The sequence below is a fragment of the Lepidochelys olivacea genome (genome assembly GCF_965140295.1).
Source record: "Lepidochelys olivacea isolate rLepOli2 genome assembly, chromosome: 1".
Classification (NCBI taxonomy): domain Eukaryota; kingdom Metazoa; phylum Chordata; order Testudines; family Cheloniidae; genus Lepidochelys; species Lepidochelys olivacea.
The window spans coordinates 271,293,209-271,318,548 of record NC_140411.1 but is presented as its reverse complement, the minus strand read 5'-3'; the positions used below and the strand labels follow the sequence as shown (position 1 = coordinate 271,318,548).

General features: G+C 42.2%; 1 protein-coding gene across 1 annotated transcript in view; it reads left to right on the top strand.

The window, feature by feature from the left end:
* Window positions 1-25,340, top strand: part of PLXNC1 (plexin C1) — a gene marked incomplete at its 5' end in the record, with an annotated part of 97,288 nt that overhangs the window by 50,066 nt on the left and 21,882 nt on the right. Inside the window, 11 exons of the mRNA XM_084616862.1 lie at window positions 4,192-4,371; window positions 5,557-5,644; window positions 6,190-6,396; window positions 6,494-6,688; window positions 7,724-7,826; window positions 11,179-11,280; window positions 11,627-11,730; window positions 13,809-13,862; window positions 14,304-14,428; window positions 14,983-15,181; window positions 16,385-16,531. Coding sequence (XP_084472988.1) covers window positions 4,192-4,371; window positions 5,557-5,644; window positions 6,190-6,396; window positions 6,494-6,688; window positions 7,724-7,826; window positions 11,179-11,280; window positions 11,627-11,730; window positions 13,809-13,862; window positions 14,304-14,428; window positions 14,983-15,181; window positions 16,385-16,531 — 1,504 coding nt within the window. The remainder of the gene's footprint in view (window positions 1-4,191; window positions 4,372-5,556; window positions 5,645-6,189; window positions 6,397-6,493; window positions 6,689-7,723; window positions 7,827-11,178; window positions 11,281-11,626; window positions 11,731-13,808; window positions 13,863-14,303; window positions 14,429-14,982; window positions 15,182-16,384; window positions 16,532-25,340) is intronic.

The window sequence follows — 25,340 nt, the reverse complement described above, 5'->3', positions numbered from 1 at the left end:
CCAGTTTAAGTCCACTCCTTATGATTGGGACTGGAAACATTTAGATCTGTTTGGCAGGAAAGCATACTCATCAGCCACCCTCCAGTTCCATGTAGCAAACTACCAAGCCTTGCTAGCACAATATGACCATCAGAACTACAAAAAACTCTGTTCCTTTATTGACACACTCCCTGATTCTCATAAGGACCAATTCAAAACCATAATTAACAAGGGCCAACAGTTGGCTAAGATGTCCCTCCAGTCTGTGTTAGATGCGGCTGACATAGCAGCATGATCAATTTCCACGGCTGTTGTGATGAGACGGGCTTTGTGGCTTCATTTGTCCAGCTTCCCTAGAAAAGTTCAAACCACAGTGGAGGATCTTCCTTTTGAGGAAAAAAGTTATTCGCAGAGAAGACTGACATGTCTCTCCACACGCTGAAGGATTATCGATCCCTTGGGAGCTATACTCCCATCTATAAAAGAAAGTACAGTCCTCCACCACCATTCAAGCCCTGATCAGTGCAGTATGCATTTCAGGACTCCTCTCAAAGATCTTATGACCACAGAGGAAGAAACCAAGGTTCCCCAGGCGAAAGTAATCGGGACCCCAACTGACTTTATCTCAGCCCTCCACTGTGAAGTGGCAGTTTTGATGGGTTGGTCGAGGTGCCCGTAGAACACTCTCCTCGCCATCTCAAACTCGAAAACCTCGCCCATCCCTTTGGAGACCATCTCTCCCCATTCCACAGCACATGGGAACAGATAACCTCTGACAAATGGGTACTGGAGATTGTCCAGAATGGAAATGCCATTCATTTCTCCTCCCACTCCCTTTCCAAACACCCTTCCCTGTCTCTCTTCAGGGACCTTTCTCTTGAGAATCTACTACATCTAGAGGTAAACCATCTCCTCAACGTAGGAGCCATAGAACCTGTGCCCATACATCTCAGAGGCAAAGGCTTCTACTCTTGCTACTTCCTGATACCAAAGAAAAAGAGAGCTTGGAGACCCATACTGAACCTCAGAGCGCTCAACAAATACATCAAAGCACAGAAATTCAAGATGGTTACCCTATCAATGATTATTCCAGCATTAGATAAAGGAGATGGGTTCTCAGCCCTTGACTTTCAAGATGCCTACTTCCACATTTCTGTCATACTGAGTCTCAGACATTACCTCAGATTCATGCTGGGCCAGGACCACTACCAGTACAGAGTACTCCCATTTAGCCTCTCATCGACCCCCAGGGTATTCTCCAAGGTCCTTTTGGTAGTGGCAGCCCACTGACACTTTAAGGGCATCCTGATTTATCCTTACCTGGAAGACTGCTTTCTCAGGGCATGGTCCTTCACAGAAGCCCAATGAATCACTCAAAGCACTCTGGATCTGTTTCTGAATCCGGGCCTGTAGAGCAACAAACAAAAGTCAACCTTAACACATGTATAGATGTTAGAATTCATAGGAGCCATCCTCAACTCTGTTCAGGTGAAGACGCTGCTCTCACATCACAGATTCCACCGTCTGTCCTCGTTGATAGAGACAGTACAATCCAGCCCCCAGATTTCAGCCAGACGTTACCTACAGCTCCTGGGGCACGTGGCCATAGGCACTTCGGTTATTGCTCGGGTCAGACTATGCATGAGATGCCTCTAAGCATGGTTCAGTTTGGTTTACAGGCCGAAGAGAGACAACATAAGCAAACTTGTATCGATGCTCACCACGGTCAAATAATCCTTAGACTGGTGGAAGGACCCAGTAAATGTCTGTATGGGAATCTGATTTGTTCAGTCTTCCCCGTCTCTACTTCTGACCACTGATGCATCCCTCATAGGATGGGGCGCACATCTCAATGGTTGCACGATAGAGGGCAAATGGTCTCCAGCAGAGACATGCCTTCACATCAACCCGCTCAAACTCAGAAGAGGCAGCAACACACTCACTCCTTCCTGCTGATCAGAGACATGCACACAAGGGTCATGATATACAACATGGCCTGCATGTATTTCATAAACTGGCAGGGAGGCGCCAGGTCTCTTTCCCTGTGCACAAAGGCAACTCCCACAATATCCTAATATCAGCAGCCTACCTACTTCCCAGTAGGTACACAATACAACGGCGGACAGTCTCAGCTGCAAATTCCCACATGACCACGAATGGGAGATAGTCGGTGACATATTCTGACAGTGGGGGACAGTAGCAAAGACCTGTTCACTACTTACCAGAACAAGAAATGTCTACATTATTGTTCCAGTGCAGGGATTGGACTACACTCCATGGGAGATGCTCTTCTTCTTCCATGGGACAGGGGCCTTCTTTATGCCTTTTTCCCCATTCCCTCTATTACTGAAAGTCCTGTTGAAAGTAAAAAGAGAAAAAGAAAACATCATACTGATTGCTCTCACATGGCCCAGATAGACATAGTACCCTTATCTGTCACAGCTGGGGCATTATATCCACTGATGACTCTTCCAGTCACTCCTTATCACCTGTCACAGAACGAGAGATGCCCTCTCCATCCCAATCTGTGGGTTTTCCAGCTCAAAGCATGGCTCCTTTGTGGTGCCAGCACATGGACACATCTTGCTTTGAGAAGGTATAGGAGGTGCTGTTACACAGTAGGAAAGGAACTACTCGTCTTACCTATCTGCAAAAATAGAAAAGATTCCAGATATGGTACCAACCTGAAGGCGTCGCCCATTATACAGGCACCCTACCAGTAATCCTGGACTACCTGTTGGCTCTCAAGAAATTGTGACTCTCCAACACTAAAGGTCCATTTAGCAGCAATTGCAACCTTCCACCAAGAGGTAGAAAATTACTCAGTCTTCTCCCATCCAACTACAAAGAGGTTTCTTAAGGGCATAATGAACCTCTTCTCACAACCTACACTTCCCAGTCCTCAATGGGATCTCAACCTAGTGCTAAAATACTAGGTAGACTGCCATTTGAGCCTATGGCCACTTGCTCATTAACTCACCTTTCCATGAAGACAGCGTTCCTCATAGCCATCACCTATTCAAGAAGGATAGGGGAAACAGCAGCTCCAATGGCACATCCGCAAAGTCACGCTTTAGACCACATCCAAAGTTCACTCCCAAGGTGACGTCCACATTCCACATAAATCAGCTTATTCAGCTTCCAACCTTTTATCCCAAACCTCGTCAGGATAATAGGAAAGCCATCCTTCATATGCTTGGTGTGAGGAGAGCTTTGGCCTTCTATTTCCAAACTCTTCCTCTCCATTGCAGATAGATCAAAAGGTACAGCGATTTCAGCTTAGAGACTCTGCAAGTGCGTATCGGGATGTATTATACTGTTACCAATTGCGCAACGTAACACCTCACTCTGTAATATGCATGCTTTCTACAAGGCTGATCACCTCATCGGTTGCCTTTTCCAAGAGTATCCCTGTATCAGAAATCTGCAGAGCAGCGACCTGGGCATCTGCATATATCTTTGCAGAACACTATGCCATCTTGGGGGATTCAGCTGCAGATGCCAAATTTGGTGCTAATGTGCTATCATCCATATCAGACTCAACTCCAAAGTCCCTGTCTCCAATGGCGGGCACTGGTCAGGAGTCACCTATAGTGGAGCACCCATAGGGACATTACTTGAAGAAGAAGAGGTTACTCACCTGGTGCACGAATGATGGTTCTTCGAGATGTGTGTCCCTATGGGTGCTCCATGACCCACCCTCCTCCCCTCTACTTTGGAGTTTTTGTCATTGACTCTGTGGTAGATAAGGAACTGAGGAGGGTTGGCCTGCGCATGCTGGCTAGCCTCGTGGCAGGTGAGGAGCAGCGCATGTGCGGGCAGGACGGACAGCTACCAAAGTTCTCCAGCCAGCAGCGCAAGGACGCAAACACACCTACAGTGGAGCACCCATAGGGACACACATCTCAAAGAACCACCATTATTGCACAAGGTGAGTAACTTCTTTCTGGGAGAGGCTTTTCTCCTCTCTCCGCCTCTTCAGTTTATGGCCTGCCTGCAGTAACATGGAGAGATGATGGGGGCTTCTGTCAGTTTGTTCAGTGCTACTTGGACTGCATTGCATGGGAGCTCTGATCAGACCCAGGGATTCTACAAGATCTTCACTTGGGGCTCTATAAACAGCCACATGTAACTCCAGAGTCACAGCTTGAGTGTCTCTGTCATAGTTAAAATGCTGCAAAAACATCTGCACTGTTTTTCTTTCTCTTCCAGCATACAAGTCAGCAAGGTGTTAAATGACACACACGTGAGATTCTCTCTCCCACCTCGACGCAAAGAGGCCAAGAGTGTATGCATAAAGGCTAATGGCGGTAAATGTTCACCACCAATCACAATATATTATGTCTCTCAGCCATCATGTACTAAAATGGAGCCAAATATCACTTGGGCCAGGTAATTCTTGTTTTTGTTTTTTGTTTTATTTTTATAGATTTAATAAAGCTTAGTCATACTATGTTAATATTAGTAAATTTAACTGGCTGCCGGGTCCTCGGCTGGTATAAATTGGGTGTTTATAAACTGTATATTGGTTTTCAGTGAAGCTGTACTCATTTACACAAGATAAGGTTCTGATCCAATAATCCAGTTAAGCACTGCTATAACCCATTTGGGTGGAGGGCAGGGAAGAATTTAGCGCAGTGAATTGAACTGAAGCAATATTTAACATGCAAAGATGATCACTGTAATTAAAAAAAAAGATACATTTGTGGTAAAGTACAAAACTATTTTTAACCCTTCTTAATGGTAAATGAAAAATAAACCTTGGTACTAAACTGAGTTCTAAAATGAGAGTGCCAGGGTAGCACAAACATATTTTGATTTCCCCCATGATTTATTTTGACCATACATTGTGAATTTCCCCTTCATCTCCTGAAAACTAGCTGCAGAGATTCTCCTTTACATTAAAAATATCTTTAAAAAAAAAGAAGTGAACTGATCATAAAAATGAAAATTCCCCTTCCTTGAGTAATATGTATGAAATGCCTCCACTGACTTGTCTTTAGGCCAAAGTGCCAGATGCTTCCTGTGAGGTACTCTACACCTTCATCTCCTACTAAAAGACAACAGGAATTGTGCATAGTCCTAGGTTGCTCCAGGAGCAGCAAAACAATGTGATGCTCCTTGTTCAAGGTAGATCTTTGGCTTATGCTCTGGTGTTAGCCCTCAGTGAGCACAATTTTGGTTAATACAAGCAAATGCATTGTTGCTACTTGAATGGAAGAAAATGTATGACTAACTGAGAAGTATTATATGCCTATAGATTATTAGATCATTTGGGGCTTGCATTGGATCTCTCATGAGCAAACAGGATTTGCACCATGAAAGAGGAATGCAACTATATTGTATCTTTGAAAGTACTTTCAGCTTAATTTTGTGTAACTGGAAAATCAGTCATACAAATTACCTAGCCCTGCAACTTGTTTTTATCTACTGTTACCAAGGCAAAAGGTTATACACTGTGACTAGTAGTTCCTTCTTGAATAAAAAGTTTGAAATGTAAACAGCAAAAACAAGATATGTATTTATTTGTGGGGAAAAACTAACATTAACCCTTCAATTTTTTAATTTTTTTTATAGTGGCGGTCGCAAAATAACCCTCTTTGGGAGAAATTTTAATGTGACAGACAGTGTCATTATTTCAGATGACCAGAGATTAAATTTTACTGTAAGTCTTGAACTCCTTTGCAATAACAAAGTACGTGTTTTTAAAGGACTCACTTTTGTTCTTAAGCTCTTTCAAAAGCTTAAGCACATGCTTAACTTTACTCATGTGAGTAGTCCCATTGAAGTAAATGGGAGTACTCATATCAGTTAAATTATGTGTGTGCCTAAATATTTGCAGAATCAAGGTCTAAAATAGTTATTTCCCATGCATAGGTCTCCAAGGCCTCAAAGTTCTAAGGATTCTCCCTCCTATTTTCCTGTTTCTTCACTTCCCAAAAGGCCTTGCAGCAACCCTCTCCATCACCAACATAGACGCAGCCTTAGAAGAGTGCATGGCTGGTGCTATGACTGGTACTTAAAAGAACAAAAATGACCAATACGGAAACTACTTCAAATATAGTACACAGCGTATTGCTCTTAAATAGAAGGTTTATCAGTTTCCCATGTGATGTCAGCAGGATTTTAAAGTGCTATTGAGTGCCTCTGTTTCTCACTGTCTGTACCTTGGAGTACTTCAGCACTGACAGTTTTGCTGTTTTTCCCTAGGTCTCTGGATGTCCTGGAAGTACTTCTCCATGTAGTTTCCTAACACCAGATGTTAGCCTTTCAAAAGGGAGTAAAATTGTTAATGTGTCACTAAAAGTGGAAAATGTCCTTATACCTTGTATTAAATTACAATATTGTCCTGACCCTATATTTATTGACTATCAACTGCATACTGAGATGGACCCCCATCTGGAATTAAAATTATATGTAAGTTTTTAAAAAATCAAACAAAAATTCACATACGATAGTTTTAAGTTTTACCACATTTAATAATAGTTTCCCATTTCAAATTTGTACTCTTCAGAAAAAAAATGACATCTTAGATATTTCTGAAAATGAGATTGGCGTTACTCTTACTCACATGATGAATGGTACACTTTTGGAAACTATAATCTTCAGTGTTCAAAATATTACCAAAACTCCAGATCGTAGTACTATACTGTGCAAAGTCAAAAGGGAAAAACCAGGCAAGATTGAGTTATCCACTGTGAAAGTTTGGGTGAGTAAAAATTCTTTCTGCGGTGATTTAACATTGTTTAGTTTTTATGCTTATAAAATAGGTCCAAAGATGTTAATCAGCTGATCATAGATATCCTTTATAATTAAAGAGTGAAATAGCATTATAATATATCTTACCTAAAATAGTTCGCAGCCAAGTTGTGACGCTGCACAAGCTCAGGTTTAGGTGAACTTGCAAGATCTGTCCATGTGTATCTGATAAACTGTACGAAAACTTCAAGACCTGTGGCTTATCACAGTGTCTCATGAGGAGTTCAAGGGACTAAGTTCTGCTCCTCTCAACCTCCCTGGAGCAGAACCAATGCAGAAGAGGGCAAGATGCATGCTTTGCAGCTGTGCCATCTGTACCACCTTCAGGGTGTGGTTGGTTGAACTATAGCTCCATTGGTTGAAGTAATTCCCCATGGAGGATGGGGAGGTAATCCAGGGGCTGGGCTAGAGAGGTGTGAGCCTCTGCGAGGGCAAGGAAGGGACTTAGGTTTGGTGCAAGGCCTCTACCAGAAATGTTGTTTTTCTTTGGTGTTGACTTGAGCCTTACATTTGTCTTTCTGCTGATCAGGGTAGATATCTGCAGTGAACAGAGCAGTTTTTGACTATGAAAACTTGTTTTTACTCTCTTGAAAATGCCAACATTTTTGTTTGCAGTGATTCTGGTGAGTGCAGATACTTGGCTGGTTTGAGGCCAAAATCTGCCTTTGCTTACACCACATTAATTTCAGTGTGTCTAGCCTGAAATATAAGTGATGGCAGCATTTGGCTGGTTGTGAGTAGTTTTACATTTTTCACACAGCACAGTTCTGTTCTTTTGGTTTAACATAAGATATGGTAAATGTTATGTTTGGATCGGTTCATATATGTTTTTCCAAACTGCTTTTTCCTTCCCGATGATTTACCTAGTCAGGGTTCATCACTTCAGCTGAAGAGACTAGTTGCTTTAGCCTCTGAACATGATCTTCTGCAAACATGGACTAGAGTAGTTGCATTCCACTAATACAGCTGTCTATTTTTCCATTAGGTCAGATTAGGAAACTTTACGCAGGAAATTCAAAAGAAATCATTGCACAAGTATTTGTATGTTCTGACTTTGCTTCCTATCTTATTACTGGGTGTAATTGTTGGTAAGTACTGTTATGCATTATTAGTTTTTGATTTGCTGAAAGAGATAATTACTGGGTATACCTTAAAAGTGTCTGGGATTGTCCAGGATGATCACAGAAAGTCTGATATTTTCCCCAGGTCCAGTTGGGAACAGTTAGGTAGATTATTTTGCTCTGGTGGTAAAGTTCATCATCACAGACTACAAGATGTAACAAGGCTGTTTCAGTTGTCAGTTCTTCCAGGAAATGCACCATGTGGTCATGCAAGATCTAGGAACTACAGCCCAGATCCTCAAAGATCTTCAGGTGCCTAATTCACATTGACATCAGTGGGAGTCGGGTGCCTATATACCGCTGGTGATCTGGGCCTACATTCCTACATCACAAGTTAGCGCCTTCCCAGTTGTCAAAACAAAGCTCCCCAAGGGCGAGTGTCCCAGCACAGTTGCTTATCATCAAACAATGGTTGTGATCATCCCATTTTAGATGACTCATTAGTTTAATTAATTGTAGTTAGTTTGGTGAGGGGTTTATTTTTCACCCCTTCTTTTCATTATTTTAATTCTTCCATATTTTTACTCCATCATATTTTGTAGTGAGAGGCATGTCTTAGCCTTTACTGCTACCCTTGTCAGTGCCTCTCCTCTCTCACAAGTGTTAACTAAGCAGTTTGGAAATACACATGCCAACTTAAAATATTTCTCTTTCTTGTAAAATCAGTCATGTTTGAAGAGTTTTATTCCACTTTCTGTCAGATGCTATGGCTTAGCATGCAGATTTGAGTGTGTTATTTGTTAAAAGAAAGTCAGCCTGATAATTCTGAGATCTAAATAAAAGGAGTGTGTTATTAAAGAGTGCCTTGCACAATGGGATACTATTGTGAGCGGACTGTGTCATAAGCAGTCGAGCCTAGTTGTCGGAGTGGGAGTCAGGCCTAGGGTTCGGAAGGGGAGTCAGGCCTGGTGGTCGGAGTCTGAAAGCCAGAGCCCAGGGTTGAGAAAGGATTAGAATCAGGAACCAGTGCTGAAGGCAGAGGTGAAAGTAAGCCAGTATGGTCCAGTATGGCTTACCAGCAAGAGCTGATATGGCGTACCCGACCGGCTTCCCCAGTCGGCAGTGGCCAGAGCCTCGGGCCCTTTAAATTGCAGCCAGAGCCCCGCTGCCGGAGCCCCTGGGTAGTGGAGGCGGCTGGGAGCCCCGGGGCTCGGGCGGAGATTTAAAGGGCCTGGGACTCCACTGCGGTAGCGGTGGCTGGGAGCCTCTGGCCCTTTAAATCACCGCCGGAGCCCCGCCGCTGCTACCCCAGTGCTCCGGCAGCGGGGCTCAGGCAGTGATTTAAAGGGCTGGTTCTGAGGCAGGAGCAAGGCTGGGACAGGACAGGAACAAGGCTGGGTACAGAGCAAGGTCTGGGCTGGAGCTGTGGAGGAGGAGAGCAGGAGCAGGATGTGACAAAAGATGAGACAGAGAATCAGTGGGCGTGTGTGTTGAGCACCCAGTGAGCTACTGCTGCTCCAGAGTTTAAGAACCGCCTGTGACTGGTTGGATCACAGAAACCCCGTTGGGGCTGCCAACTGCTATGCCAAGATTACTTCTGCCCCTGCTTTCCCTGCCAGCTTGGGACTCCAGAGCCCTGCCTGGCTGTGCCAGACACGCTTGCCGGCCACAAACACAGACCCAGTTCTGAACCACGTCCCACAAACTGCCAGCTTAACTGAAAGCGGCTGAAAAAGTGTTCCTGTCTTTAACACTCAGATGCCCAACTCCCGATGGGGTCCAAACCCCCAAAAAATCTGTTTTCCCCTGTATAAAGCTTATACAGGGTAAACTCATAAATTGTTCTCCCTCTATAACACTGATAGAGAGAGATGCACAGCTGTTTGCCCTTCTCTCCCCACATATTAATACAGGGTCAGCAACCTTTCAGAAGTGGTGTGCCGAGTCTTCATTTATTCACTCTAATTTAAGGTTTTGCGTGCCAGTAATACATTTTAACGTTTTTAGAAGGTCTCTTTCTATAAGTCTATGATGTATAACTAAACTATTGTTGTATGTAAAGTAAATAAGGATTTTAAAATGTTTAAGAAGTTTCATTTAAAATTAAATTAAAATGCAGAGACCTTCCCCCCCTAGACCCGGGCAGTGTGAGTGCCACTGAAAATCAGCTCACGTGCCGCAGGTTGCCTACCTCTGTATTAATAGATACGCTGGGTTAATTAATAAGTAAAAAGTGATTTTATTAGGTACAGAAAGTAGGATTTAAGTGGTTCCAAGTACTAACAGACAGAACAAAGTGAATTACCAAGCAAAATAAAATAGAACACGCAAGTCTATGTCTAATACAGTAAGAAAACTGAATACAGATAAAACCTCACCCTCAGAGGTGTTCCAGTAAGCTTCCTTTTACAGACTAGTCTCCTTCTAGTCTGGGTCCAGCAATCACTCACACCCCCTGAGGTTACTGTCCTTTGTTCCAGTTTCTTTCAGGTATCCTTTGGGGGGTGGAGAGGCTATCTCTTGAGCCAGCTGAAGACAAAATGGAGGGGTCTCCCAGGCGTTTAAATAAACTTTCTCTTGTGGGTGGATACCTCTCCCTCCCTCTGTGTAGAATTCCAGCAACAAGATGAAGTTTTGGAGTCACATGGGCAAGTCACATGTCCATTCATGACTCAGAACGTACAGGTAGCAGCCATGGTTCACATGCTACCTTGAATGTCCTCACATAGACTTCTTATGTGGATTGGAGCCTTCCAAGATCCATTGTCTGTTACGTGCTTCTTCTCTGGGCACTTAACTTGCAAATTCCTTTCTAAAGAAGCTGACCAAATGCCTTATTAAGGTTATTTAAAATCAAACAAGTATACAGCCAATATTCATAACTTCGCATACAACAATGACACATGCATACAAATAGGATGAATCTATTCAGTAGATCATAACCTTTACATAGATATGTTACATGGCATATGTAGCATAAAACATATTCCAGTTATGTCATATATACATTCATAAGCATATTTCCATAAAGCCTTATGAGGTGCACCATCACACCGGCTGCTGGCTTCCTCAGCTAGTCAGGCAGAGTGGTCTGTCAGGAAGCCTCGCTGGTTTGTTAAGGTGTCAGGAATACAGAGCAGGTGCAGCTACAGGGCTTTACTCCTGAGGCCTGGTCTATGACTAGGACTCCTCCGTGCTACTAAAATGGAAATTAATAATAAATAATAATAATAATATAATTCAGAAGAACATTACTGGAGATCCTAGTTTGTCTTACACTCATTTTCATTTTATTGTTAGTATTGGTATATACAGCAGATTTGTTTGGCTTATTTCTATATTCAGTATCTAATACAATTTTCTTTCAATTTTTTTTTAGTTGCAATCATAGTAACTAGGTACAAATCCAAACAGTTAACCCGTAAACTGAGTCAACAAATTGAACTGTTAGAATGTGAAATTCGGAAAAAAATACGTGATGGTAGGTCTCACATTTTTAAAATATTTTGTTTCATAAACTCCATTAATCAGAAATAGAATAGTTTGGAATGTGAATATCAGAGTTTCTTATTAATGTTGGTGTGCAGTAGTAGCTAATACTAGAAACTAATAGCATTGCATGTAACAATTCACTTCAGCAAAACTTGAAATACAAAAAACTGCATCCAATCAGTGTTTTCCATCCCACAGAGATTCAGATAGAAAAATAATGCATCAAGTCTTAGAACTGTTTTTAAGAACATCTTTTCAGGGTCGTATTGAAAGCTGTAATTGTGAAGATAATTTTGCGTTATCAAAACTAACATTCCAGGGGGTTGTTATTTCAGGATTTGCAGAACTACAGATGGATCAATTAGATGTGGTGGATAGTTTTGGAACTGTTCCCTTCCTTGACTACAAACATTTTGCTCTTAGAACTTTCTTCCCAGAGGTAAATGGTTGCTAATCTTTTAGGTGTAATCCTTCCACGGTAATGAAGGTAGTTGTCAAGTAAGGACCAAATAGCTCATGTAAATATCACCATGTGATTTTCACAGGAGACTTTGTATACTGCTCCAAATCCAGTAGAACAGTGCTGGGCAAACACTGGAGGGGCGTGTTTAGATCTGTTGATTGTAGGTTCTGTAAAACTTCATATGCCCCAAGTCTAAATTTTTTAACTAATTTAACCCTAGTGTCCCCTTAATTCATATGTGTTTAATGATTGTGTGTGCCATGTAAGAGTCTCTCATAGTCTTGCTTCACTAGATCTGCCTCCCTTCATGAGACTACCATTCCTAAACCTGCATTTTATCTGTGGTTTTTATCTCTCACACGCTCACCTGTCTGTACAAAACTTAATTAAGTTAAGTTAAACATTTCGGCTAACATGTTTACATCATGGGACTTCCTCATTGGCTCAGCAAGATGAGGAGGAGGCCTTACAAGTTCTCTCTCACAAGCCTGCACATGAATTAATTTCAGTAAATTAAATTAAAAGTAGGAAATGAAAAATCGAAAGTGATGTTGACGTTCTGGTTCAAGCTACAGATTACCTTGCCAGAAATGTTTAGAGGCGTGACAGTGGTCCCACTGTCTGTGGTACTGCCTGTGCTTTAATGTTGTCCTACATAGGGACTGGCTTAAGCAAGTGTTTATATGTTGTCTGAACTGGGTCCAGTGTTACTTGCAGCATCATGACATTTAATAGCATAAGAACAATGGGGGAAATAATTTCCCTGGAATAGCTGGAATGATACCAAACTGGGGAAGAAAATACCAGACTCAAATATCTTTCAAAGTTATATTCTGAAACTAACCAAAACCAACCATGAGTTTTTAGTATAATCATCTAAGAGCATCAATATGGACAACTACTTTTCAAAAACAAATACTTAAACAGAAAATATTTTGTTGTATAACTGGCTCAAAGGAGAAGATGGCCCTAGATGGTTTGTATAGTGCCTAGTACAATGGGTTCCCAAAATTGACACTGTAATGTGAATATTACATATGAATAACAATAAAACTTTCCAAATCTGATATTGATCTCATTTACACCAGAGTAAATCAGGAATAACTTCAGTGCAGTTACCCAAACTGCAACTGGGAGATCATAATAGGGCTCTTGTTGTTATAAACTCTGCATTTTTTCCTTTTGTTTACTTTTTTTAACCAAGGATATTAACATGACAATATTATCATTATTTTTAGTTCATCTGTTCTTTCTGCTTAATCCTCATCAAAAATTTTAACTCTTTTATGAAACAAACAGGATGGGGTTTATAATGTGTCATTTGCTATCAAAGTGGTCAGGGTGACAACTGACGTACACCACACTTATCTCATGTATTTTAAAAATATATGACCATTTTAGCTTCCCACATTTTGTTACTTAACCCCGTATCTAGCCACCATGGCTTTGATTTTTATTATTAACTCTGGTATTTTAACTTCTGCTGTTGTTTTGTTATTTATATATGTACAGTACTGACTTGCCTCACAGGGTTGTGGCAGACTTAATTCATGAACTTTGAGATCCATGGATAGCAAGCATATGAAAAGTGTCAGCAGTAATAATAATAACTGCAGAGAAAAACTCTAAATTTGGCTAAGCCCAGGGATCCCTGACATCCAGAAGATTCATACTATTGATATAGTGACATCTGGGAGTAATGTATTCTGGGGTGTCCTTTGCATACCTGGAAAAGCAGCAGATTTTCATGTGATGATAATAAACAGTCTTCCCTATGGCATGTTAGAACATGACTGGATTGACAGACCTCCAGAGCCTGGGAGTGAGGGCATTCAGCAGCATACCAGTAAATCTGGCCTAGCTCAATCCTCAGTTTCTCTTTGCAGTTTTCCTTTATGTTACATGCCAGAACTTCTGCAGAAATCCCAGAATACATAAACTGCAGGTGCATTTAGAAGCCCAAATCATTTTTACTTAGGAAAGTCTGTTGCCTTGGGTAGATGCTCAGCGTTTGATATTTCTAACAGTAATACATCACCTGTCTTTTATTTTAGTCAGGCGGCTTTGCATCCATTTTCATTGAAGACATGCACACTAATGTGTCACGGGTAAGTCTGTGTAATGTAATTTTACTTTTATTTAGTGGTTATTCTTTTCTGTCTTCATTGGATCACCATAGAATCTAAGCACCTACCAAATGATCAGATTAAATTTTCTCTACATTCCTTCCCATGTGGGGAAAAGTTACATGGCTTTATGTATATAATGTAGTAACATATATGTAGATATGAAAACAGGATCTTATAATGGGAAGTATCAGGCAACTTGGAGAGAGAGAGAGAGAGAGAGAGAGAGAATGTGTGTGTGTGTGTGTGTGTGTGTGTGTACACAGATATGTTATGGGTGAAATCCTGGCCATATTGGCAAAACTCCTATTGATTTCAGTGGGTCCAAGATTTCATCTTGCGTGTTGCTTACCCTCATTTCTAAGAATTAAGGACCTGTCATACCCAACTACAGTTTGCCTTATTTTTGTTTAACTGTTCCAGAGCAGAGACCCCAGACGAAAGGATGAAAGCCTCACCATGTTGCATGCTTTAATTTGTAACAAGAATTTTCTTGTTACTCTCATTCACACCCTTGAAAAACAGAAAAATTTCTCTGTGAAAGACAGGTATAGTATGATTATGCCTTATAATCTTCAAGCCATAGAATTAAAAAAAAAAACATGGATTATGACACACACATAGTTTTCACTACATTCAAAGCAAATTTAAGCTTTTCCAAAGTCTTTTCCTTGTTCTTCACCATGAAACAAGCCATTAAAAAGAGATCAGAAGATTTATAGATGCCTATAGACACTGAACTAGCAACATACCTCACCTCAGAGCAAGCAGTTCTTGCTTTATAAATTGTAACTTTGCTTTCATTGAAACGGATGCTAGTCTTCTTCAGTTTTAAATTCGGATACACAAAATATATATATTTTTTAAATTGCTGGATGGGATGATCCTGTGTACTTTAGATTTTATAGAGACTTTAGTGGGTGTTTGGGGTACCTAAAAAATGAAGGTTCAGCATATAGGCGTAACTGAACAGTGTATGTTTATTTGAACTAATTTCACAGTATGCTGTTATAAAAGGCTTAGGATCACCTTTCTGTTGTCATAGATTTGAAAAGCAAATTCCAGACCTTTTAGCTATGACTTTTTTATTTTTTGTAAACAGGTGCTTGTTTGCATCCTTCTTGACTATTGCACTACAAAGTAAACTAGTCTACCTAACCCATATTCTAGAAGTTTTGACCAGGGACTTGATGGAGCAGTCTAGCAATACGCAACCTAAGCTCATGCTAAGGCGCACAGAATCTGTCGTAGAAAAACTGCTGACAAATTGGATGTCTGTTTGCCTTTCTGGTTTTCTTCGGGTAAGTTTGACATCTTTCCACCACCTCAGACACTAGAATGAGGAATATTTTCAACATAGCACATGCTGACTTCTTCCATGCAGAACTCATGAGAGATCTGTTTGTGCATGAAACCTAACTTTCTATATTACTAATATACTCATATTACTGTCCTGATCACTTATATAAACAGCTGTCATCATGCAGAGGTAAGAAAAGAGCAACTGTATAAATGATGCTAACAATCTGTACTTGGGTTGGACTTTAGGTAATTTTGAAACCCTGACATTTTCTTCTTTGCTTCACATATTATCATCCAAATCCCATCAGATATTTTCTTGTCATGGCAGAAGATTGTGTATCCTTCTCTTCAGAAGCTATTATAGAGCTATGCTTTCAGAGAGTTTAAAGAGAGGGTGTCATTTTGAAAACCTCACTTCTGTTTGAATTTTTTGCCTATTGTTGTTACAGATAACACCTATGATTAATAGAACTGTAAGAGGTTGGGGAAAATGATCTCTCTCATTTTTACAGTCTGTTTAATTTAGTCCATTTAGTTGCATTTTGTGTGCAGACAATTTTGTTGTTTGAGGTTGTACTTCCTGTTTTGTGGGCACTAATATGATGACATCTTTCCCACGCCCTGTTCTGCAGGGAGCTCACATGCTTTGCCCTAGGGCCTGCAAAATACAGCAGCAGGGTAGTTTGAAGCTGGCAACTTTCCTGGGACCCAAGTACAGAGCTAGGGGACAGTCAGAGGAAACCTGTTCTTCGTATCCCAGCCCTCTTCGTGGGGCTCAGGAACAATGGTAGCTTGGGATGGTAGGGTGCCCTACACAGGGTTGGGGAGTGAGTGACACCTGAGAGAAGATGGCAGGTCCCTCTGAGAGCTCCAGAGGCAAGCTAAGCCAGGCCACAGAGGCAGGGAAGGCAGGCTTTCTCCACTAGCTGCCTGCCTGTGCCCAGCATGGGGCTCTGAACTGTCATGTCAGGAGCCCCAGGTGACTCTTCCCATTTGAGTAAGAGCAACAGGAGTTGGGTGGGGATTTACAAAAGAACAGATAAACCTGGACAGAAAGTATTTTTAATTTCAGGACAGCTGAGCAACTTGGCTAAAAAGGAAGTTAGTTTGACTGGCTTCAAATTGTTGGTGTCCCACTAGAGTTCCAATGGGAATGCAGAAAAAAGAACTAAAGCTGTTGCTTGTTTGTGTTTATTTCTTAGGAGACAGTTGGAGAACCATTCTATAAGCTTGTGACTGCCCTCAATCAGAGGATAAACAAAGGGCCGGTAGACGTAATCACTTGCAAAGCCCTATATACACTAAATGAAGACTGGCTTCTGTGGCAAGTCACCGAATTCAAACCAGTGGTATGTTTGCCAAGCTGCTTTTCCTCCAAATACTGAAATGTTTTGAAAGACCACCCAACATTCTTCTTGTGGAAGGATGATAAACTGAGTCTCTTAGATATTCCAGTGATGGTGATGGTATAAGTACCTAGATAGATAAAAATGGGCAGAAAATAAAATTATGATTAACACAGTTTCAAAACACAGTAGACATGAATTAACCCACATTTCACCAATTGGATACCTTCTGCTTCACAGCAGTGAGCTAACAGCCAAGCATGGTATCAAAGTCTCATGATACTTCAAGTTATTCTTATTTATAAATTATGCTACAGAACATTTGCAAGTACATGATGAGGTATTGAAATAAATATTTAAAATTAGATTACGTTTATCAACTGTACACAAGAAATTGTGTGATGCTGGATGCCTGAGATTTTATTGTGTTTGCTTACTCAATAATCCTCAGAATTCAGTAATTTGCTGTGAGCTTTCCTGTCATTAACTGCAAATTAGTAAAGTTGTAGTGTGGTGGATTTTAATTAGTTGCCTGATTAAAAACAAGGTCCCTATGAAACTTAGCTAAATCATGACATTCCAGGGTGCTGGTGTCAGAACTTTCCTCTATACATAGATTTGTTACATTCACCAAAACAAATACAACATTCTTACCATTTTGCACTTATCGCTGCAATCCAGCTACTACTGAAGATATTTTCAACCTGAATTACCAAGATATTCTTTTTTTAAAAAAAAGATGATTGCAAAAAGTTAATTAAACACGTTCTGTTTTCTGTGTACTATGAATCCTTGGATTTTCTAGGTTTTTTTACCGATTTGTAACAAATATTTGGTGCTGCACATTTATTTTCTGTGTGTGTTCTATATATGTTCTGTGATAAAGATAGGTTTTATATGTTATAAAACTATTAACTTTCTAGATCAGAGGTTTCCCAACTGTGATCCATACACCAAATGCTAGTGGTCCACAGAAAAGTGGCTAGTCCCATGGCATTGGTTCTCCTCCTTATTTCTAGTGCTAAAACACATTGAAAGAAGTTTAACACTATATTAGGGTAAGATTTCAAAAAGCACCTAAGAGATGTAGGTATTGAGCTCTCAATGAAAGCTAATCTAATACTTTCCTGGTTTTTCAAGTATGCAATTGCTGCTGTTGCCATGTGGCCATTATCTAGGAGGGGTGCAGTGTGCGGCAGGAGTTGGGGTGCAGGCAGGGGGCTCAGGGCAGGGAGTTATGGTGTGGGGTGCAGGAGGGGTTTGAAGGTACGGGCTCTGGCCTGGCGCTGCTTATCTGGAGCTGCTCCGGGGTGGCAGTGGCCAAGAGTGGAGCTAAGACAGGCTCCCCACCTGCTCTGGCCCTGTGCCACGCTGCTCCGCGCACTGCCCTCCCCTGCAGGTACCTCCCCCGAAGCTCCCATTGGCTGCGGTTCCCCATTCCCGGCCAATGGGAGCTATGGGGGGTGGGTGTCTGGAGGCGAGGGCAGCGCACGGAGCTCTCTGCCCTCTTCCCCCCTCCCCCCAGGTGCCTCAGGGACATGGTGCCAGTCGATTCCAGCAGCGGTGCAGGGTCTGCGGCACCATGGGGGTGGCAATCCCGTGGGTCAGATCCAGCCCATGGGTTGTAGTTTGCCCATCCCTGCTCTAGCTCATCCTTTTTCTCTTTTTCCAGGTGGATGTGCATATTATCACTTGCCATGGAAGTCACATTGGTGGCATCCTTAAAGTGTGTCCTAAATATGTCCATTGTCATCTTACCGTGTTTGATGCTTTAGTTTGGTTTGCTCTATTTAGAATTTCTGCTATTGCAAGAAACTCTTTCCAATGGATTCTTAACATCTTCCTCAGACAGTTACTTTGGAATGAGTTGATCTTATCAATTTCTGTTGTAGATTTCCATGACTCTGCTCCTTAAAGGAGGACAGACATGATGCCAGTGTTAAAAATTCATACTTTTGTGTCAGTGCTAATCATGCTACTTTTCCAAATCTTTTCAAGTTTATGAAAATTGTCTGCTGCTTTTGATATTCATTGTGTGACAACTGGCATGGTGTCACCATCATTGTACATCTCAGAACCTGTATAGCTAAAATGACTTACTTCTAATGTTTCTTCATCCACTCTAGTGGTTAGTTTAGCCATATATTTTGTCTTCCTCTTGTTGACGAACAAGCCAACTTGTTTGACCATATCAGCCAAAAGCTGAGTATTTTCTTTGATTAAGTGATGGGTTGAATGAAGCTGGACAGTGTCCTCAGCAAATATGTGGTTATCCAATTGTGCTTTATCATTTGTCCATTAAATTCTTCAGTTGCCTTGTGCACTTACTTTCATAACATAGTCCATGACCAGTGCAAACAATAGTGGGGACATAATACAGTCTCTCTGTACTCTATCAAAAGCCTTCTGGAAATTTATCAAATTAATAACAAGCTGTGCTTGCCACTCCATACTTTGCTCTGTAATATGTCTGAGAACAACAATATGGCCTGCACCTGATCTCAGGTCTAAAATATGCTTGTTCCTCTCTAAGTTGAAGGTCTATTTGGTTCTCGGTACATTCCAGGGTGATGCTGCACATGGTTTGCCCAGGCACTGAGAGTAATGGGGTTTCTCTCCAGGTACTGCAGGTGGTAAGGTCACCTTACTTCGGCAATTTTACTACAAAGCCTCTCTTCACTGGGCTGGGTTCTTTTCTCCATTCCATATTCAGAAACACAAGGAAAGTCTGGAGGGCTGTTTCATCACTTGCTTTAAGTAACTCTTCACTAATATTATCCTCTTCTGCTGCTTTCCCATTTTTGAGTTTACGGATGGCTTGTCTAACTTTTTCCCATTGTAATATCTCCTAAATCAATGGGCTGCTCTAGGAATAGGTCTTCATCACACATTTCTAGTAATTTGCTCGGGCTTGGTCTTTGAGGCTCGAACAAGAGATCAGCTTCATGTGAAAAATATGATGGGGATTGGTCAAACCCATAAGGAAGCCCATGTCATGAAAAGTGCCTTGCTCAAGGCCACATCAGTAATGAAAATAGGACTTTGGAATGTGAGAATATGAATATTTGGAATGTGGAATATGATGCTACTAAAACTGCCCAAGTAATTAAAGAAAGGGGTAGATACCATCTTGTTGTCCTTGGAATCAGTGAGCGTAGATGGACAAAACTACACTTCAGAGAAACAAATAACACCATCATCTTTGAGAATGTGGATGATAGATATGAAGCTGTTGTAGCAATCTTGATGTTGAAGCAGATCAGACACTGACTGAGTAGGAATCAGTCAATGGAAGTATTATTAGAGCTTGCTTTCAGACTCAATTATTCAAACTATCAGTCATGCAGTGCTATGCGCTAACCAGTGAAAAGTCAGATGAGGAAAAAAATGCTTTTCATGATTTGTTACAGGATGTGTTAACAAAGGTCCCAAAACATGATATCATAGTGACTGTGGGTGATTTCAGTACAAAGTAGAAATGTACAGTGTAAACTACCCAATGATAGGTAGAACAATATTTTCCTCCTAAAGAAGTTCAACATAGTACTCCCCAGATGATACTACAAAGAACCAGATAGAGCAGGGGTGGCCAACCTGTGGCTCCAGAGCCACATGCGGCTCCTCAGAAGTTAATATGCGGCTCCTTGTACAGGCACCAACTCCAGGGATGGAGCTACAGGCGCCAACTTTCCAATGTGCTGGAGGGTGCTCACTGCTCAGCCCCTGGCTCTGCCCCCACTCCACCCTTTCCTGCCCCCTCCCCTGAGCCTGCCGTGTCCTTGCTCCTCCCCCCCAGAGCCTCCTGCGTGCCACAAAACAGCTGATCAGGAGGTGTGGGGAGGGGGAGCTAATGGGGGGCTGCTGACATATTACTGTGGCTCTTTGGCAATGTACATTGGTAAATTCAGGCTCCTTCTCAGGCTCAGGTTGGCCACCCCTGAGATAGATCATTTCTGTATTTAAAACACGTTTTGCAGCTCTTAGGTGCATACAGGGGAGCAGACGTGGGGAGTGATTATAACCTTTGTATCACTTAATTGAAGATCAACTTAAAGAGGCTGAAGAAAATTAAAAGACAACTGTGCATCAACAGTGCACAATTAAAAGACTGAAACACAAAAAGTGCTTTTCAGCTTGAACTGAAGAACAGGTTCAGTGTTTTAATGGAGTTAACTGAAGAGAACCAAGACACTGATGCTCTGTGGGAAAACATCAGTGTGTGCTATCTGGAAAGTGCAAAGCAAATTCTAACAACAATGAACTCTGAAAGGGAAGAATGGATTAGCAATGCTACTTGGGCGGCAGTGGAAAAGAGAAGTGTACAGCAACCCAAAAATTGTTAAATGCTAAGACAAGAAGAGACATGCAAGTGGCAAGAAGAATACAGAGCTCTGGACAGAGAAGTAAAAGGCGTGCCAGAAGAGATAAAAGGGCATATATTAGTAAAAAATGTCAAGAGGCTGTAGATGCTAGCCCAAGAGGTGACCTTACAATCTTGTAAAAGACATCAAATAGCTAAGAGGAAACGTTAGCAGTTTGGAGACCCTATTAAAGATGCAAATGAAAAGACTCTTAGCACAGAAGAACAAAGGAAAAGATGGACAGAACATTTTCAGTAAAATGGCCTAGTCTAATTTCTCCATGTCTATTGCATTTTGTAGTCTGAGAGACAGGGGTAGAATGCTAGACTGGTGGGCAATTTCAGTCGCAGATATAATTTTGCCAGTCCCCTTTTAATGAACAATATTCTATCTCAGTTTTTCACTCAACGTAATAAATGGAAAAGTACTACATACAGAACACTGACAAGACAGAGATTTGAGATACCATTTAGAGCTGGGGTAAAAACTGTGTGCTATATGTAGTAACTTTCCTTTCCCCAGGTTATCTTTCTGTTCTTTGAGGCAAGAAACATTATTTTGCATACACCTCTGTCTTAAACCACAGCACAGTTGCCATCTGCTACTGTTCATTAGCTCAAATGCCTCACTTAACTAGAGCAATCACAGTTTGCTTTCATTTACAGAAACAACTGTAAGTCTGGAAAAATGTCTTTAAATGTTGAATTCAAACCTCTTTATTACCTTGTTGCTATCAAGAAAAAAATGCTCTTTATTTTCCCTGTCCTTTAGCCAGTTTCCAAGCCAATCTCCAGTCAAGTAGGTCCCTTCCAAATACTTGCCTCGGTCTCCTTAAAATAGTTATTAAACCTTTCTTGCAACCCATGTTAATCCTTTGGTGCAGAGTTATGATTTACTACTGCTAAGCACTTACTTCTAGTGCATGAAAGCTCAACTCCGGATATTACTGGGTTACCTTAAATGGCCTGTAATTTCCTCCTGAGTCTTTCTTTAAGTTAACTTGTACTTTTCCTTGTTTCCCATGCAAAACCAGAAATAGTGAAAAATACCTATTAATGTTTCTCCAAGATTTCTGTACTTCCATCCATGTGTCTGTTTAATGTCTGACCTTCAGTGCCCTTAGCAATCTTAAGAGCCTTTTCATAATTTTATCATCTATGATTTCTTTTTTAGTGTTACAATTTGTGGATAAATGTGGTGCTCATGAAGGTTAGATTCCTCCTGCCAGGCATGGAGCTGTTAGGGAAAATCTGATTCATTAACATTTCAGCTGTAGAGACAGGCAAAATAATTGTTGGTTTTCTTATTGGCTCGTGTACCATTACATCACTCTGATTCTTTGTTTTTAGAGGAGTTTTATGTATATGCATGTGTACGCTGCTTATCATCTGAGCATCTCACACACATCAGTGAATTTATCTCCCTGACACCACTGTGAGGTAGAGAAGTATTATTATGCCCATTTTATGCATTGTTTAGATCTGGAATCCATAAATGCTTCAATGCTGCATACTTAAGAGGCTGCCTCTCTCTCTGTTAGATACCGTTACAGCTGCACTCAGTGGAGCACTGGAGCAGGGACACTCTTGGTGTAAAAGAGAGGGAGTTGCTGCTAACAGGACATTATCTGTGAGGGGTTTGACAGATATGGCAATTTCCTGCAATATCTTTGGGAGATCTTACTGTATTAAGTTTATGTATCATTGTGGGCCAGGGATTGTATGTAATCCCACAGGAGAGGGTGACCACAGCTCCTCCAGGAAGGAGCAGTAGTGGAGGGTGATTAGGCAAATTCACTCAGGTTGTAACATCTCCAGAGAGGTACTACCACCTGGGGAGGTCCACATATACCAGGTCAAACTGGATTCTTCAGAGGCCAACAGGCAAAGAAAGGACTTTTAGATAAACAGTTTGAGTTTAAATTGACTTAGGGCTTTCTTCGTTATCTAGCAAATGGACAGCACCTTCTGTCCAAGGCAGAACCCCAATCCCTGTGGAAGGGTTGGAAGGACTTGACCTATTAGGGCCTCATAAGACTGGTGGGTGACCTCTGGTCAGCTTTGAACATTCTTATGGGAACTTCTATTGTTTTTATGTGTTTTCTCTGTAATGCTTTTACCTTAAGAATAAATGTGCTTCCTTTTAAATATCTGGGTGGTAACATAAAACTCCTGGCAATTACACTGTTCATAGCCTTTGAAGAGAAAGCAAAGCACAGATGGTAGCATGTTTAAGCAGTCTGGTTTGCTGGGAGTATCACAGCATAGGCAGGGAACTAGGCAGCCTGGGGAAAAACCCCAGTCAGTCAGGAGGGAGAGAGAGACGTGTCTCCACCCAAGAGAGGTGATGGCTGAGGAACAGGGAAGCTAGAGCAGGTGGCCTTGAGGGACCAAAGAGGGGGAACACAGATGTAGTTGCCCTGAACTGTGACAGGGGGAAACTCAGATTTCAGACCTATTCTCCCCTCTCATCCACTCTGACTGGAAATAGCTTGAATGTGATTACTTTCAGGACACACTGCAAGGCCCATCTCTTAGCCAGGGCTTCTGGGGAAGCAGAGGCATGATAGCATCTGACGTTTATATTGGGCTTGATTTTACTGTGGCTGATTATTTTTCGTTTGTGGGATGTGGAGTACCTTCTAGTTTTACTTCCAATTTATTTTATTTTTAAAATTTTGGAAAATGCATCTAGATTCTGTTTTGAATCTATTGTTATAAATTGAAATAAATGAAATATTGGCCTGAACATGAGACTGAGAGCCAGGAATTCCTGATTTCTCATCCTAATTCTGGCATTTACTATTTGTCCTTAGGCAAATCACATAATTCTGATGTATCTTCTTTCTTTATCAGTGAAATAGGGACAGTAATGTTCCCTACTCGACAGAGATATTTTGAGCATTAATTAGTTACTATTTGGATAGCAAGGTAAAGAGCTAAGTATTTTTATTTATTTCTCCCTATGGTGATGATAGTTCCTTTGCTGGATTTGCCACATGATGTTACCTGTTTTAGGATGCCATCACAATCATTCTTGAAGCGTCAAAAGCTTCATTTTACTCCATGACAAAAGCAGAGCTTTTAAAAGCCACAAGGATCTTCTTTTTCAGGGATGGAACCACAGTGGGCAGATGCCAAGTGGCAAACACATTTAATTGGCAGTTTGCCACATTACATGCCCTGTTTCCATTTACATAATTACAATCAATGATTACATTCTCCACCCATCACCAGTAGCGTACTGGATTCTCCATCAGAGGGAATGGGAGAGTTAAACACAAGCATGGCCTGCTTGCTCTCCAAAGCATTTTCTGATTTGCCTTCCAACTGACTATGCTGCAGACCCAAGTCCTTCATTTATCCAAAGAACGTGGGGAGCAGCTGGGCATGTTTCTCTACATCTTTGCTAATGTGCCTTGACCCTGAGTTGGAAACTGTAGCGGGGTTTCAGGCCATCGGGGGAGGAATAGTGGGACGTAGCAAGGAGGCGTGGTCTCCCTCCCTGAGGGAGAGGGCCTCGACCGCCCCCTGGTGGGCAGAGCTGGGACACCCGTGACTGCCCCACTGGAAGCAGAGGGGCAGGACAGGAACTGGAAATATAAAAGGCAGGACCTCCAGCTCAGTTAGAGGAGAGCTGCCAGAGGAGCAGGACATCTCCCCGCCACTGCTGGAGCTTGGACCTGATGGAGGCTGCTACAGCGCCAGAGACCCGGAGGGACTGCCAGAGCTGCCAGACACTGGGAACACCAAGGAGCTGTTGGGGCTGCAACTAGCCATTTACCCCAGCGAGACAAATGATGACCCTGGAACCCAGGTACCCCCTGAATGGGAGTGTAGGAAAGAGCCCAGGGAAGCCAAATAGGGTTTGGCTGTGTTACTGACTTCAAGCTGGCCAGCCTGTTGTGGCTGGATTTCCCCGCTGACCCAGGGGCGGGCCACTTGGCCACGATTAGGGCCCTGGGCTGGGACACGGTGGAGTCGGTGGGCCTGCGTCCCTGTACCCTTGCCCCCTGAGGGGGTGGCAGCCTCCCCAACTTTAGGCCAAGAGATCTGCATTGGTCTGTCACCCACCTGAGCTAGGATGCCAGATGGTTTTGCTGCCTGCCCCGCTAGAGTGCTGGTCCCCAGCCCAGACCGAGACCTCCCAGCCCATAGACTCACTGCTGCTCAGCCTGACTGCAGGCCAGAGCCACTAACTGTCGGCTAATTTCCCCCTGAACTGAGTTGCTCCAGAAACATTGTAGCGAGGCGGCGTGGTCTCCCTCCCTGATGGACGGGGAGACAGCTGCAATCACCTTACAGGGGAGAATGCCCCCCTTTGGTGAATGTGGCTCCTCTTGGTCCAGGTAGCGAGGCCTAGCTGTCAGAGATTAGGGAACTGCCCTTGTCCTCAGGGCAGCAAAGCCTAGCGGCTAGAGCCTATGAGGCATAGGGGGACCCAGACCTACC